Source organism: Phyllobates terribilis, unplaced genomic scaffold (genome assembly GCF_046119375.1).
Source record: "Phyllobates terribilis strain yellow unplaced genomic scaffold, ASM4611937v1 Scaffold_3__8_contigs__length_932513732, whole genome shotgun sequence".
Classification (NCBI taxonomy): Eukaryota; Metazoa; Chordata; class Amphibia; order Anura; family Dendrobatidae; genus Phyllobates; species Phyllobates terribilis.
The window spans coordinates 224,208,379-224,226,307 of NW_027362763.1; the positions used below are offsets into that span (position 1 = coordinate 224,208,379).

A 17,929-nucleotide genomic window follows, 5' to 3' on the forward strand; every position below is an offset into this window, starting at 1 on the left:
CACGCACACCTCCTTAGTGGAAGCATTTATTGTACTGCATTATAAAGAAGTGCCTAAACTGCTCCTAGTAGCGGTTGCAGACAGACTGATGGTAGATGGTTACTCCACCACTTTGATATTGATGACTCAAAGATAGGTCATCAGATTGGTTGGGGTTCTGTTCAAATTAAAAGGAGTGGATCTGGCTGCGGCCACTGTACAGGCGACGGAGCTGTGCTGTTTATCTGCGCAAGAACTAACATCGAACTCCCACCGATCTAATGTTGATGACCTCTCCCAAGGATAGGTCATCTACATAAAAGTAGTGGAACAGCTCTTAAATCCTACTGAAGCTGGCGTTCCCCTTTCCCCCACACAAACTTTTATAAAGTCTCTTGTTATTTAATGGTAAAACTGCAAATTGCAATTTTCTTGATTTTAAAATTCCGTTCTGTGATTTTTTTTTTTTGTTTACGGCTCTGTATTCAGCTAGCACTGCTAGACTGCGGCAGTGGCTGGTAATCTGGGCACACAGTGTTGACTAGCTCTTTCCAATTGTTCTTGAGTGCTGCTCTAAAGCCGGCCAGATCGCTGGAGCTCGATGTTACCTGCCGATCCGACCAGCCTCAGTGCAACCGAAGCTGCCTCCGTATAGCAGCACACTGCTGGTCGGATATGTCAGTCAAGCAGGGGCACTTCCCCTTCCTGCCCCTCAGCAATCACAAGTCTGGGACATGCTGTGCTGCTCCTGCCTGTGATGATAGACAGCCCCTTTAAAGTAGCACCAACTGATGGTGATTGAGGCCTACAACTTTTAACACCGTAAATAATTTTTGCCTATCTTGTTCTCGCCTCAACTCCTTCTTTGGCTCTCTTATGGCTTTACATTTTAGAGCTGGGGCCATGAAAATATACATGTTCAGCACAGCAACAAAGTATCTGGTTGGCTTGGGGTGGTTGTAGCCACCGTGTAGCTCCTTCAGCAGCTCCGTGCCAGAACCAGATCTTCTCTGGTATCATAAACTTGCACATTTTCGCTGTAGCTTAATGGCTGTGCTAAATAATAGAAATGAAAGGTATGTTCAGGTAGGAAGACGTTCTGCTCCGCACACTGGATAGCGATCACCTCTAGATTAGTGGGTTTGACTGCTGAGTGATTGTGTGATGTAAGCAGGTTTTCTGTACTGTAGGCTAATGTGATTTGTGTGAATACGGGCTTATTATACAGTATAAAGCTGAGCATGGGGTCACATGTTTAATAAGGATGTATAAATCCAGCCATATTTCAGCCTTCTGCCCTCTTGTTTCTTCCCTTTAGCAGTTATGTAACCTATTTTTCTTTTTGCGTAACAGCACAGGCTTGATGCCAAGTCAAATTTTTCCATCCATGCGATATCTGTTGTCATAGAAACTGTACACTGTCCTAATTTTGTGTGTAGATCAACTGGCTTCATGTTTACATGCTTTAACGGCTCGATGACACAGAAAAAGCGAGCCGAAGTAATTCAGAATTTCCAAAGCACTCATGAGGGCTCTCCGACCATTATGCTGCTGTCATTGAAGGCTGGAGGAGTGGGTCTGAACCTGACAGCAGCCTCTCGTGTGTTTTTAATGGATCCTGTAAGTAGCTGAATTAAAATATGGATTTTTTTTCATGTGGATGCATTCTACAATGTCTCTTCCTCTGCTTTTATGAACTGAATTCTCAAGAAGTTATTTGCAGAGTCAGAGAACATGTGCACAGAAAATTGTACAAATTTTGCTGCAGATGTTCTGAACATTTCACCCTTTGCAACCACCGTGTAAATCCGCAGCATAGATTAACATGCTGTGTAGGGTCACAACTGCAGCATCAGTCAGTTTACTCTGAATTTTATCTGCAATATAATTGTGGAGAGTATTTTGTCTGCACATTGCTAGTTCTGTAATTCTGAGTTTCTGATCTGGAAGCTTGTCCAACCTGTGTGGACATACCCTAAAAGGGTTCTCTGAGAATGCAATATTAATGTCTTATCGGCTGTGCAAGGAACAATGAGGGACAGGGGGAGTCTTGACGCATCAAACTCTGCCCATTATCACTTTATCTAATGCATACATAGGAAACAAGACACAATCAGGCCCTAAGGCTACACAGCAACGCGTGTCCTGCATAGAAAGAATCAGTTGTGCAACCAAAAGAATTTGTGTAGTGTGTCTGCAACTTGCTTTTATGTGACTACATCATAGCTGCAATTTGTCTGTAGTATAAAAACAAACGAAACAAAAAACCACAACTAAAAAGCAGACTGGTCACATGCAGCCTGCATTAAAGTCTATGAAGGCAAAGTCTTGTGGGACATGCAATATGTGTAAAATAAATCCATCTGCATTCAAACTTTTGCAACAAACGTATCCCTATCCCAACACGACTCTTTTGACCAACATTAGATGCAATGTCGTGTGACCCGAACATCGCAGTGTTGCATTGCAACATATTCACAGTTTAGCCCCAGCGTCAAAGAGAACCTGATATCTGCCCTAAACCGCCACCATGACTGTATTGCTCTCTTTTCCTACATTCTGATAAGCCCCTGTACGTTGCTTAGTAATTGATAGTTTTACATTTATTTAACGTTAAACCCTGCACTCTCGCAAAGTAAATCAGTGAGTGACCAGTCTGGGGGCATTGATTTCCCCAAACTAATCCTCTTTCTCATTGTGTAAGCACACCCTTGTCTGTGTGAGTGACAGAATTTGCCGACTCTTTGCACATCTCGCGTCTGGCTGAGTCCAGCGACACTGCTGCTTTCTCTGTGGATGCACGGTGTGCCAAAGACGCCAGGGAGTGTACACTCGACTTCATTGCGCATTCCCAGGGAGGCAGAACATTGCACAAGATTTGCAAGGAGCCGGCAGTGACATCACTCTTATAAATAATGTCACTCACACGCAGGGGCTTGCTTGCACAATGAGAGGTAGGATTAGTCCTAGATAATCAGTGCTCCCCAGCTGGTCACTCACTGATTTACATAGTATAGGATTAAAAGTTAATTTTACATTTATTTAGCATCCAAAAGGGGTTTAGTATAATGTAGGAAAAGGGTGCAATACAGTCATGGTGGCGTACAAGGGAGACCAGGACAGCTGCCAGGTTTCCTTTAAAAACTCTTTTCTGATTCATTTAGGCATGGTCTCCCTTATGACTATATATCCAATAAATCTTTAGCTGGTTTTGTCCCCAAGGGTTGCCCATTTACAGTGCACAATGATTCTTGGCCATTGTAAGTATGTTTTACACCATTACTTGAACTACATTTTCCTTACTCAATAAGTATCTGTCTTTAAAAGATATCAACTCTGGAGCATCTGTTCTTACATATAGGTGTTATGGGGTTGGTCTCTTTCATTGAATTTCCTTACATCAGAAATCTTAAAATTCTTCATGTATTTTTGAATATGGCAATCAGGTGTTGTTTTTGGTGAAATCTGGCCTCTACTATTGTGACCATTCTGTTCCCTTCTGCACCCACTCATTGATAGGCCTGGAATCCAGCCGCCGAAGAGCAGTGCTTTGATCGTTGTCACCGTCTTGGACAGACTAAGGAGGTGATCATTACTAAGGTAAACCTGATTAATATTAGTATAAAGTGACAAGCCCTGATCATGTGAAGGCCTTCTCTACTCAGCATCATATCGACAATGATGACTGTGAATTGCTCCTAAGACAGTGAGAGAATGTGTGTGGTGACTTATTTTCTGTTGTAAATTGGACAGACGTGGCCTGCGGCCTGTGATGACTTGATGACCTCTCGCAGTGGCTGCAGTTATCCTCCAGAAATGAATATATAGAAACCACTAGGTGCTGGGTAGACTGGCCATAAATCTAGCTGATGATGTGCAGATGCAATTCTACTGCCAGCACCATTCCACAACCAGTATATGGTGACTGACAATCTTTACTATGCACTATAACATCTCCTTGCTGTGGGATAAATAGAGCATTATCAGTCCAGACTAACGTCAGCTGCACCCGCTGATATCGACAACTTTGACTGACACTCTATAGTGTATGGGGCACCAGGCAACTGATTGCCGGGGGAGATATTGATCGGGCATATCCAATTTCAGATGGTTAGTCACTCTGTTCTCCCGGAGCTAAAGCGCCGGCATAGAGAACACAGATGTGCTCGGCCTAGCACATTTTTTTTTCTTTTTTCCAACCACAAAGGATTACATTAATGTATTTTAAATTATATTCCTCTTTCTATAACAAAATGTTGTTTATATATTTGTGATGAATTCATTATTTGTCTTTTTTTCATTTATTTTACACATTGTGCCCTGCAGAAATGAGTTCCCCACTAACTGGGACTGGCATATTGGCCCAAGTCACAGGGCTAAATTTCGCCTTTTTCTTGCAGAGCAGAGCTGATGTGGGTCTCCTAGGACCTAGCAGCTCCTTTACAGCACCCAGCAATCACATAATCATTGTGATCGGAGGAATAAGAGCTGTCTGCCCTTCCTTTACTGTACATACAGCACTTGTTCTTGTCACAAATCATCTCTGTCTTCCCTAGCAGAGTCTGGTGGTCTCTTAGGCTATGTGCCCACGATGTAGAAATGCTCCAGATTTTTCCTGAGCGTTTCTGCATCTCCCTGGCAGAAAAAAACGCATGCGGATTGTACATGCTTATTGTACATGCGGATTGTACATGCGCTTTTTCCTGCCAGGGACATGCGGAAGTGAAGCGTTCTTCACATGCATTTCCGCATGTGGGTTGTCAAGCGCTTTCCAAGAGATTTTAGCATCACTTGGAAAGTGCTTGACAACTTGGTCACACTATATAAATCCATGCAAACGGCATGGATCTATATAGTGTGACCGTGAAGAATGGTAAAAAATAAATCTATACTTGCCTTCCGATGGCCTCCAGAGTCTTTATCCGATGCGTCTCGGCTTGCCGGCAGCTCGCAGTACACTAAAGGACCTCTCGACGTCAGCGGTCGCGTGACTTGTCACATGACTAAATTACGTCACGGCAGGTCCTTTTCAGAGCATCGCGAGTTGCCGGCAAGCCAGGACGCATCGCTATGGAGACCGGGGGCTATCAGAAGGTAAGTATAATATTTATTTTTTATTTTATTCTTTTTTTTTACAGGTACTATGGTATCCGAGTCTGGAGGAGAGTCTCCTCTTCTCCAGACCCGGTACCATCCGCACATTGAAACGATTGGATTTCGCATCTGCAGATGCGGTGATGCATAATCCATGCGTTCCAATGCAAGTCAATGGCCGCGTTTACGCAAAATAATTGGTATTGCTGCGGATTTTTCCACAATGATAATCCGCAGCGGAAATTTCCGCAGCATGTGCACAGCACATGCGAATTATAATTGGGGAACATGGCAGACCTTCTACCAAGCATTTTTTAAGCGTTTCTGCTGCGGAATTGCCGCTGCAGAAACGCTTAAAAAACGCATAGTGGGCACACAGCCTTACAGTCGGCTCCCTGCTCCTGCACTATCTCAGTGCAGCTGCTTACATTGCAATGATTCAATGGCGTCCTATAACATCATTAGAGAATAGCATTGGGACCTTCTGAACGTTTAGGCGTTGGATGGTCTGCAGGTAGCTAACAGCAGTGCTGGAGCTGTCACATGATGGGAATGAGCAGCACCTGGTGGGCCCCATTGACAATAATGGGATCAGTTGGATCTCCGTCATGATGTCCGGTATTTTACCCAACAAAACATTGCCCAACAACATGATGTGCTACTACGTCTGCTATTTATGTTAAAAAAAATTGCCGCGGCAGCAGATGTGAGCAGCTCCTAGGCCTGTGCTGTGGCACATTGTGAATCCAGCATGTCACCAGTGATCAGACCACAGATATTGTACTGAAGTTATCATTCTCTGAACATTATTATTTTGGGCTTTCATTTTGTAAATGATTATTGCAAGCCAATGTTTTCTATTCTCAAAACCTGTTTTCTGGCTGACATCAGGCAGGCCATACCTTCACGCTGATTTCTTCGAATTTAATAACTTACAATCTTACCAATGTGTTATGTTTTCTGACATCTTGAACTAAACTGAATCCTTTAGTGTGCCTGGCTCTGCACATTCTAGCTTATTGCAAATACATTTAAAGAAGTACAACCTGAGTGATGTGCACCAATGTATTTCAAATGTGACTGAACACTATGGATAACACTAGTGCCTTTTTGTCATGCATAGTTATGTACATTAAACTTTTTGTAGTCAAAAGTGATATGTTGTTAAAATTATCTTATTATTTTTCCTTAGTTTGTTATAAAAGATTCTGTTGAAGAAAATATGTTAAAGATCCAGAGCAAAAAGCGAGAGCTTGCTGCCGGAGCCTTTGGAACTCACAAGCTAACTGCACGTGAAATAAAAGAAGCTCGGATTAAAGAAATAAGGACACTCATGGATTTATAAAGTCTGCTGTATGACTACAGAATAATGCTACATTCACACATCCCTGTATCACAGTCTGTGATGTACAGATGGATCGTGGGTCTCATGACCCGAACTCAACAACCTCATGGGCATAAATGAGGACGCTGAGTTCAGGGCAGGAGATCCACTGCCTATCCGTGCCCGGACGGTGACACAGATCTGTGAATTTGGCCTTAATGCGTTATTGAAATGATGCTTCCATATAAAATCAGTAAAACAACCTTACATTCCTGAAGCAGCAGGTGAGCTGATGTTCTGGGACTTAGCAGTTGGTACACTTGACATAAACAATAAGCTTAAAAGATGGAAGAATTATTTCCCCTAGTTTCTGGATTTTTAACTTTTAATTTCATTCTATAGCTGCAATAGTCAAGTTTGCTCTGTCACCATTTATGTGTGAGCGTTTTTATTTATTCTTTCGTAGTTTCCGTCTGTAAAACCAGATTTGCTAGTCCCCGCTATCGCATGTTTTGTGGCTGTCTAACAGCCACGAAACATTTGGCCATGGGGGCTCGAACATGTCCCTTAAGCACCCGCGATACTCGGTGCAAACTCGAGTAATGAGCATTTGCGCTCATCACTAGTACTGAATTCTGTCCAATATGGAGGAGTGCTCCTCCATAGCGACGCAGGTCGCCTCCACACACACGCAGCTTTCAGTTCCTCCAGGCATTCAGTTCTGATGAAGGTCTGAGTTAAGACAGAAAACGTTCAACGTATTTTGAATGAAAATAAACTAAGGAACTTTATTTCTTTATCGCTTCATTGGGGGACACAGGACCATGGGTGTATGCTGCTGTTGCTAGGAGGTTGACACTAGGCAAAAAAAGAAAATGGCTCCTCCTCTGAAGTATACACCCGCCTACAGGCATTAAGCTCATCAGTTTCAGCTTAGTGTCTGTAGGAGGTAGACCTGGATCCTATCAGATCCACCCGTGTGGTGTTTTATTAATCTTTCTACTTTCTTTTTCAGATACAGCTCTTCAGGGTTAACAGGGAACACTGCGTCCCCTGTTACCCCCTTTTCACAAGCGACCGAGAGAGCAGTGTGCTTTCTCCACATTGCCCACTCTCGGACCCGCTGGGCAGGACTTATTCCCTGTCACCTCCAGATGTCTCAGGGTGATTCCCCGTGGCCAGTCCTTGCCTGTTCCCCACCCCAGCCCCCTGCTCGGAGCGGCCTGGGAGGGAGATGGTGGTCCCTGCGGGTGACCTTCCCCCAGATTCTGGGGTCGACACCGTCTCCTGCACTGACCAGGACCGGACAGTGCAGGAAGGAGTAAGAGCCAGGATCCCCCTTATCCACAGAGGACCTCCTGGGACCATCCTCAAAGGTGAGAATAAGAAGAGGTGTCGGGACCTTAGAAAAGGTGCAATCCCTCCCCCTCCTGCTGCATCAGCCGGCTCCTCAGAGCTCTGACATGGCTTTTCTGACAAGCGTACATTCCTCCCCCCTCAAGGGGGGATGTAATTTTCTCAGCGCTCCCTGCCCACACGCCAGCTGCAGCCTCCACTTCACCTCACCTCTCCCCTTCACATCAGCGGCGAGCGCATATACAACACAGCACTTACTGACAGCAGCACTACCCGAGCCACGCCCCCTCTCCTCTTTCTTTGCGTCCCCCGCAGCCCCCTGCTTCTTGCCCACTATGCGCGGCAAAACTGCCCGCTTTTTTTCCCTCTCTGGGGGGCTTTCCTCTTACCGGTGGGTCCACCCCTTCCAACAATCGGCCTATTAGGGGCGAGGATCATGGTGATGCTTTCGTCACGCCCAACAGCCCTTCCGTGGACCTATCAGCGGCGGGTCCTTTAGCCCGCCCCCCCTTCCTTCTCATATCAGACCCTTGGCGCCCGCCCCCCTTCCTTCTGCATATCAGAGCCTCGGCGCCCCTTGTCACTCAGGGCAGCATTCTCTGCTTCCTACTCCGCCCTTCTATGCCGTTATGCTCCAGCGGTATCACTGCCTAGCATCGCTGTTCTGATAACAGCTCGCTCCAGCCTCAGCTTCGGATCTTGGACGGGGGTCTCAGGACCGCGGCTACATCCAGGACCGGGTATGCCCTGTACTGACATACACCTTTTCTACCCTCAGGCTCCCTCCTCTACAGTATCCCTGTCAGGCACATATGCCCAGACCCAGGGAGCTCTCTGCCCGTCCCTCCCACACAGTCACATACTACGCCTGTGCACTTTGCAGAACTAAGTGGCCAGTAGGTCGGACAACGGCTTTCTGCTCGTCCTGCAAACCTCCCACCATGCTGCCACCCCAAGAACCCCCCGCCGCTCAGGAGAAAGAACTTTTCTCCTCCGGAGAGGGCTGTTGCTATGTCCCAATCTGTCTCTGACCTCACCAAAGTATCCCAATCTCTGGTTCAGGTCCTAGAACGCTTGCCTATGTTATCCACGACCACCAGTGCTCCGAACGTTCCCCCCCAGACGATTCGCAGGCACCCCTGCCCCCTCCTCACAAGGGTGGAATGAGAGTACGTTCTCAGAAACGGACTCACGCAAGCTCCTCGTCCAGCTCTCCAGTACCATCGACATCCTCCAAAATGCTCCCTGCATCCCACACCTCCCCAGAGGTCGCCTTGGGATCTGACTCTGCGTCAGATTCTGATTCTGGATCCGACACAAACCAATATTCCAAAATCCAGGACATGGTTGACAGCATTATTTCGGCCGTCAATCAGACTCTGCACGTCAAGGAGAACGAGGGCCCTTCTCAGGACCACTCTGTCTCTTTCAAGAAAATTAAACACCCAGCACGCACCTTTTCTAACCATACAGAATTTGACAGTGTCTTTCAAAAACAGTGGGAGCATCCAGAAAAGCGTTTTTCTCAGGAAAGAAGCAGCTAGACATGCTATATCCGTTTAACCATGACCTTGTCACCAAATGGACGGAGTCCCCAACTGTGGATCCTCCTGTCTCTCGTCTCTCGGCCAAGACGGTTCTGTCTCTCCCAGATTGCTCCTCCCTAAAGGACACTACGGATAGACAGGCTGAGGCTTTGGCTAAGTCAGCCTTCTAGGCTGCTGGCGCCTCCCTTTGTCCTTCCTTTGCCTCAACTTGGGTATCAAAATCAGTGTCCACATGGGCCAAGCAGCTTAGGCAGGGCATCTTAACGGCGGCTTCCCCGGTTGATCTGGCTGATCTAGCGGATCAGATCGCCCATGCAGGGGAAATATTTGCTCACAGCATCCCTCAACACTGCTGCCTGCTCAGCCCGCGTCTCTAGCAATATTATTGCCATACGTAGAATTCTTTGGCTGAAGGCTTGGAACGCCGACCCAGCCTCCAAAAAATCTCTAACAAATCTCCCTTTTCAGGGCTCCAGACTGTTTGGGTTTAAGTTAGACCAAATCATTTCGGATGCCACAAGGGGCAAGAGCACCTACCTTCCCCAGCCGAGGCCCAAACGTCCCTTTCCTAGGAGACGTTCCCTTCAGTTCCGGTCCTTTCTTCAGTTCGCCCAACCGGGCTACTCCTCTCAACAGGACCGTACCACAACGCAGAGGGCCAGACGTAAGCCATCCTTTAGGCCCACCCCCAACTGGCACGCAAAGGGTCGCTCCACCAAGCCCTCTGAATCCAGATCACGATCCAATAGATTTTCTACAGTATGACTGGTCACTCCCACCTGGGACCTCTCCCAGGGTGGGCGGCTGTCTACTTCTGTTCCAAGACGCTTGGGTCTCGGCAATAGAAGACGCCTGGGTCAAGGAGATTGTGACCTCCGGCTACAAAATCGAATTCAACACCATGCCAGGAACACGATTTCTCAGATCCCGCCCCCTTCAACCACCATCTCTGCTTCCCGGCTTCCATCAGGCCATTGCCTCCCTTCGGCTCTCAGGAATCATAGTACCCGTCCCCTGTCAGGAAAGGTTTTCCTATTTTTACTCTAATCTTTTCATTATTCCAAAAAAGGACTTCTCACTGCGTCCGATCCTGGACCTCAAACAGCTAAACCGACAAGTACGCATCCGTCACTTCAGAATGGAGTCCCTCATGTCGGTAATTGCCTCAATGGAAGCCGAGGAATATCTATGTTCAGTGGACATTCAGGACGTGTATCTCCACATCCCTATCTGTGCATCACATCAGAGGTTCCTTCGATTTGCCTTCCAGAACGCACATTACCAATTCACTTCCCTCCCCTTCGGGCTTGCCTCCGCCCCAAGGGTTTTCACGAAGGTAATGGTGACGGTCATGGCCATTCTAAGAGCCAGGGGGATTGTAATTATCCCTTACCTCGACGACCTATTGATCAAATGCCCCACGTTCAAGGACTGTCTCCACAGCCTCCAGATCACCTTGAACACGCTCTCTCGGTTAGGCTGGCTGATCAAGACAGACAAATCCTCCCTGGTCCCATCTCAGTGTGTGACCTTTCTGGGAATACAGTTTGACTCGACCCTTGCCCGGGTCCTTCTTCCAAGAGAAAAGATAAACTCTTTCCGTCTGGGGATCCACCTTCTCTCCAACCCAAGTCCATACTCGCTTCGCTTATGCATAAGTGTCCTGGGGAAGATGGTGGCTGCTATGGAGGCAGTACCGTTTGCCCAATTCTATACCCGGCCTCTTCAACTGGCCCTTCTGTCAGCATGGGACAAGAACCCATCATCTCTGGATCGATGTATCAGGTTACCTCTTCAATTGAGAAGGTCATTGACATGGTGGACTCGCCTCTCTTGCTTCAGACCCGGGAGATCATTCCTTCCGCTTTGCTGGCAGGTGTTCACGACCGATGCCAGCCTCATCGGTTGGGGGGCAGTCTTTCTTCACCACACGGTACAAGGCCGGTGGACTCCCCACGAGGTCTCCCTACCGATCAATATCTTGGAGATGAGGGCAATTTACTTGGCGTTACATCACTGGCAGGATCTTCTAGCAGGGTTCCCAGTCCGCGTACAATCTGACAACGCCACGGCCGTGGCGTACTTAAACCATCAAGGAGGAAAGCGCAGCAAGTCTGTCTTGAAAGAAGTGGCAAGAGTGCTAGTTTGGGCCGAAAAGACAGTTCCGGCAATTTCAGCAGTCCACATTCCGGGGGTCGACAATTGGGCGGACGACTTCCTCAGTCGGCAGGGCCTTGCCTCAGGAGAATGGTCTCTCCATCCCGATGGCGATTTGCCTACAGTGGGGCACGCCGGACGTAGACCTCATGGCGTCTCGATTAAACCACAAAGTGCCATCCTTTGTAGCCCGGTCCCGCGATCCTCTAGCGATCGCTCAAGACGCGCTAGTCATACCATGGTCTCAGTTCCAGCTGCCCTATCTCTTTCCCCCTCTACAATTGATCCCTCGAGTCTTCAAGAAGATCAAGACAGAGGGAGTACCGGTAATCCTAATAGCTCTAGACTGGCCCAGACGGGTCTGGTATGCGGAGCTAGTAAACCTGCTCGTCGACTCCCCCTGGAGACTACCAGACCATCCAGATCTCCTTTCACAGGCTCCTATCCTTCATCAGAGTTCTCGTTCTCTGAATCTAATGGCATGGCCGTTGAGGCCGCAGTGTTGAGGAAGGCAGGTTTTGCTGACAACATCATTCAGACCTTAATTAGCGCCAGAAGACCCGCAACCTTGCTCATATATAACAGAACCTGGAGAGCCTTCTTTCGTCACTGTGAGGGAGATCCTGTCTTTTTCGTGACCGGTCATCCTGGCCTTTCTTCAGTCTGGCCTAGAGGCGGGTCTCTCCTTGAGCTCCCTCAAAGGTTAAGTGTCGGCCTTGTCTATCCTCTTCCAACGTAACTTGGCTGCCCGTCCTCAGGTCAAGACATTTCTACAAGGGGTGGCGCACCTGGCGCTGCCTTATCGCCCCCCGGTGGATCCATGGGACCTTAACATGGTCCTAAGCGTCCTCCAACAGCCTCCGTTCTAACCCATTCAGGACATCTCAGCCTCTCTTCTCTCCTGGAAGGGGGCTTTTCTGGTGGCTGTTACCTCGATTAGGAGGGTTGCGGAACTCGCAGCCCTCTGTCGGTCGCCCTTTCTGGTCTTTCATCAAGACAAAGTAGTTCTCAGGGCGGGGCCTTCCTTTTTGCCGAAGGTAGTTTCCTCCTTCCACATCAATGAGGACATTGTTTTGCCTTCTTTCTGCCCTGCTCCAGTGCATCCATTGGAAAAATCTCTGCATAAACTGGATCTGGTCAGAGCTCTACGCGTGTACCTTTCTAGAACGTCCTCCTTTCGGCGTTCGGACGCCCTCTTTGTCATTCCTGAGGGGCGTCACAAGGGTCTTCCTGCTTCCAAGTCAACCATTGCCCATTGGATACGTTCAACCATTTTGGAGGCATATCGCTTCTCAGGCAAACCTCCCCCTCCGGGGGTAAGGGCTCACTTCACCAGGGCGGTGGGGGCCTCCTGGGCGGTTCGCCATCAGGCTTCGGCTTCACATATCTGTAAGGCCGCAACCTGTTCTTCACTACATACATTTTCAAGGTTTTACAAGGTTCACACTTACTCCTCGGCTGATGCCAGTCTTGGATGGAAGGTTGTGCAAAACATAAAATACTATAGAAATTTGGTGCCACTGTTCTCCTACTGTCCTGGAAAATAAAGCGGTTTTATCACTTTTACGACACTGTGAGCGGCATTAAAAAAATAAAAATCCTAAATTGCTAATTGAATATGGAATAAAAAGTTGTCAGAAAATATGTACCCAATAATGGTACCAATAAAAACTCCAACTCATCCCACAATAAAAAAACAGCCTTCACATAACACTGTCGATAGAAAAATTATAGCTCTCAAAAGATGGTTCAAAAACGTCTTTTTTTTTGCAAGAAAAGTGTTTTCTAGTGACAGTAGCAAAATGTAAAAAAAAGATACCAATCTGGTAATTCTCTGATCATACTGACTCAAACAATAAAGTTGTCTTCTCACTTATACAACACGGTAAATGGAGTAAAACTAAATCCAATTCTTCACCTGCTGTTGATTTGTTCATTCTGCCTCCCAAAGATCGCAGTAAGGCCAGGCTCACATTTATCCTGCGCTGAGCACTTACATTGGGGTTTCTGTGTAAATCTCTGAAATATGTGATTCACACAAAATCCCCAACAGTACATTCCCTATAATGAGGCAGTTGGAGTCATTTTGTACTTTCTAGCCTAAGATCCAGCGGTGTCCGTCTTTTTAGGCGTGCGCAAAAGCGCTGTCGGCCACAATTTTGTGCACTCTGAGAAGATGAACACTGCTGAACAGAGGCCAGATATTCAGAGTAACTCCGCTGCCTCATTAGTGAACAAAGCCGTTGGGGGTTTCATATGAATGTATTTTGGAGAATTAGATTGAAATCTTGATGTAAGCGCTTAGTATAAGGCCTCGCTCCCACGTGTATCTAAATACGCCGAGTGCAATGCGATAAACACAATATAATGAGCACTGCAATGGCATACTTGAATTTTCACTCTGCAAAGTCCACTGTGTGCTTGTTTCTGGAAAACAACCATGGAGTCAAAATTTTCACTACCCTCGTAGATGAAATCCCAGGGGTTTCTGCTGTTCTGGCACTTGAGAACTCTGCAAATGGAGTCTGCAACATATTCTAGGAAAATCTGCACCCCAAAAGTCAAATAGCGCTCCTTCCATCCCGAGAACTGCAGTGTAGCCAAACAGTACTGTACAGCCACAAAAGGAGTATTGGCACATTCTGGAGAAAATGTGTAACAAATTATTACCTATTTTTCCATGTGAAAATGAAAAATCTTGGTCTAAAACAACATTTTGTCAGTAAATGCAATTTTTATTTCTTCACCTCTTAATTTTTTTTAATTTTGTGACACACCTGTGGTGTCAATATGCTGTCTGCACCCCTAGATGAATTAACTGAGGGGTGTAGTTTGTAAAATAGGGTCACTGATGGAGGTTCTGCTGTTGTGGCACATCAGGTGCTCTGCTAATGTGGCATAGCACCCGCAAACCATTCCAGCAACATCTGAGGCCACGTGAGAGATAATGACTGTTGTGGCGGGCTGAACAAATACGTTGAAATTAATTCTTCTCAATATTAACATTATTTATTACTTAATATTAAGCTGAATTAATATTAATATAAAGTGATAAGATTATGTATGACACCTCCCTATATGCAGTTTGAGGACCACATAGCCCGCTACATACAGTATGAGCCCTCACAGTCCCTCTATATGCAGACACACATTCATTCATAAATATGTATTAAAAAAAAATCCCTCTACTCTGGTCTTGCTGTGTGCATTGATTCACCGCACACCAGACGTGATGTATAGTGATGAGTGAGTATGTTTTGTTTCTTACACATTCCTCACATGTATTAAAGCTGTCAAACAGTCGCAAATCATGCACACGGGAGTGATTCAAACATAACACCGAGCAGCTGTAACTACTCGGTGCTCGGCCCGAGCATACTCGGCGAAAGGGTTAGCAAAAAAAAACATACTCGCTCATCACTAGTGATGTAGTGATGTCATATCGTCTGCTGTATTCATCCCACACACCGAATGGTGGAAGGAGGAGTTGGCGGCTCCCTCCTCCACCTTTATATTCACTGCTGTTTGCATCCTGAAGTTACAAATAGTGGTGACATCGGGCAGCCACATAGTGCGACTTGTAGGCCACTGTTTGTAGTCCTTTGGCCACAATTTGACCATGCCTGCTCTATTCCTACTCCAAATTATTATTCAAATTGGTTTTAAGGGTCATAAAGATGTCGTTTTTTTGTTTTTTAAATAAACTCATGGATGGTATAGTGTCACAGGGCTCTTTGGATCACTGAAATTAATATGAGATGCCTGTGATCATTAGTTTTCAATGTGAGTCTGATTAAGGGAAAACAACTTAAGAAGGATGTTCCACATTATTATTAAGCAGGCCACAGGTTTCAAGCAATACTGAAATGAAAATAGATCTTGCTGAAGATATGAAATATGAAAATTGCCTCTTCATAAAAAAAAAGAGGACTTGAACTCTATAGCGCCACCTATTGGAAGCAGTAATCCAACAAGAAGATATGAAAACATTCGATATTCACAAATACTTAAGCATGGTCATTGTACTGTGAATAGATTTGTGCAGATAAAGGCAAAATGAGGAAGGTTTCTGACCACAAATGAATTTGATTAAGAGAGCAGCTGCTAAAATACTATTGCAAAACACATATGTGCCTCTGGAGTTTTGTGAACTTCAAGGCATAGGAACCTCTAGAGGCTTGCAGTTACGCATAAACCTAGTATTTGGCCACACCTAAACAGTGCTCACAAGCATAAATGGTTGCAGTGGGCCCATACATGGAGACTAATATTAAAACAGTCTTGTTTACTGATGAGTGCCTTGCAACCTTAATGGTCCAGATGGATGGCCACTATATCCCAACAAGGCTGTGACATCAGCAAGGAGGGGGGTGGAGTCATGTTTGGGGTTTTAGGCCACTTTAGGGTCCCTGAAAGTGTGAAAATGACCTCGGCAAAGTATATAGAGTTACTGACTGTCCACTTTCTTCCATGATACAAAAAGAACGGTAGAAAAATCATCTTCATGCATGATCATGCACCATCTCATGCTGCAAAGAATACCTCTGAGTCATTGGCTGCTAAGGGCATATAAGATAGAAACTCATGCTCACCATCCTCCCCTGACCTCAGTCCTATTGAGAATCTCTGGAGTATCTTCAAGCAAAAGATTGATGAGGGTAGGAGGCAGTTCACATCAAAACATCAGCTCTGGAAGGTTATTCTGACATCCTGCAAAGAAATTGAAGCAGAAACTATCTAAAAACTCAAGTTCAATGGATGCAAGAATTGTGAAGATGATATCAAAAAAGAGGTCCTATGTTAACATGTAGCTTGGCCTGTTCAGATATTTTTGATTTGAAAAAGCTTTTTACTTCAGTAAATGTGACTTCTTAATGTAGCAAATTCAACAAATGACCATTTTCAGTTCTCTATAAGCAATAAAATGTAAACTGTTATGCATAGTAATTTGGAAAATGCATTTTGAGTTGTTTTAGTTTTGAAAAAATTATAATTACCTTTAATTTGATTTTCCTGAAACCCATGACCGTACCTGAGAGAGAGATTTGCCCCTATCACTGGACAATGGTCCAAATTGAATAAAAAAGCGGTCAATAGGGCACTAAACGAATGAACACTGGAGGTGAAAAAAATTTTTTAGGGCTAAAAAATAAATTTAATGAGCCCTTTTCACAACGCGTTTCGATAATAAACCATCTTCCTCAGGTGGTGCCCAACTACCTGTACCTTGGCGGTGAGACGTGCCTGCTCCTTCCATTTTCATACTAACACCGGAGTTGTGCAGGGGTGCACAACTCCAACAGGTGAGTGGCCTTTTAGCTGTTTCCGTCACATCTACCTATCAGGTCCTTCACATAGCGCGCTTTTTCTCCCTTTCTCTTCCTATCACTGGACAGGAAGCCAAGAGCACAAAATAAAAAGGTAACTCCTACTTCTTCCTTCAATATGGTTTCCAAGAAGTCAAGTAGAAGTCACCCAATTTATTAGCATTATTCTTGTGATTATTTTTACATTCACTCAAGCCAATTCTTCATTCTGAGGAGAAGATTGAGAACCACCACCAACCAAAGGCCAGAGGGAGGGAATAAATAGTGCTGTCATGGGTTTCAGGGAAATCAAATTAACAGTAAGTAATTACTTGGTAATTATAATTTCTCCTCTCACCCATGACAGCACCTGAGAGACAATGACTAAGGAATCCTCTGATAGGAAGGGGCACCCCAGTAAGATCTTACATCTGAATAAAGATCCCAAGAATATCCTAGGTCAACAGATAGTGCTTAACATTGTCTTGATTGAATGATGTCTAAAACTTTCACACTGTGGCTCTTGATTTGGAGTTCCAACAAGAGTAAAAAAAGGAATTCTTTTACTGGTTACCATAACTTTTTTTTGTGAGGGTCTATATTTATAGACTTCACTTATATGTATAGTTGGTTGTCTTTGATTTAATTAGATATTCTATACTTGCTAAATCACCTAACCAACAACTATATTATATAGGAACTGATACTAAGACTTTGCATGTTAATGGAAGCAGAAATCAAGTGATTCAAAGAACCTGATAACCCTAACAAGGCCATGAGTAGGGTTCCTTCCTAGTGGCCAATGGGCCCAGCAACTGTACCTGCTTAAAATATGACTTAATATCAAACCTAATATTGTTGATATTTTCATTGAAATAAGGCCATGTTCAGTATTTGGTCAGTATTTTACATCAGTATTTGTAAACCAAAACCAAGAGTGGGTGACAAATTCAGAAGTGGTGCCATGTTTCCATTATAATTTTCCTCTGATTGTTCTGTGGCACCCCAGGGGTCTGGTTCCCAATGTAATAGCAATATTACGTCTGTGAGCAGGTGGGAGGTTTCCTGGTCAGACATCCTATGCATGCCACACCTCCTGCCCAGTCCTGGGAGGGGAAGAACTTCCCCTATATAAAGCTGGGGCTGAGGCAGGGTTAGTGAGTAGA

General features: G+C 45.4%; 1 protein-coding gene across 1 annotated transcript in view; it reads left to right on the plus strand.

The window, feature by feature from the left end:
* Positions 1-14,169, plus strand: part of HLTF (helicase like transcription factor) — a 103,844-nt gene extending 89,675 nt beyond the window's left edge. The window contains exons 22-24 of the mRNA XM_073674646.1: positions 1,419-1,599; positions 3,499-3,579; positions 6,266-14,169. Of these exons, the coding sequence (XP_073530747.1) occupies positions 1,419-1,599; positions 3,499-3,579; positions 6,266-6,418 (415 nt within the window). The 3' untranslated portion in view covers positions 6,419-14,169. The remainder of the gene's footprint in view (positions 1-1,418; positions 1,600-3,498; positions 3,580-6,265) is intronic.
* Positions 14,170-17,929: the final 3,760 nt, after the last annotated feature.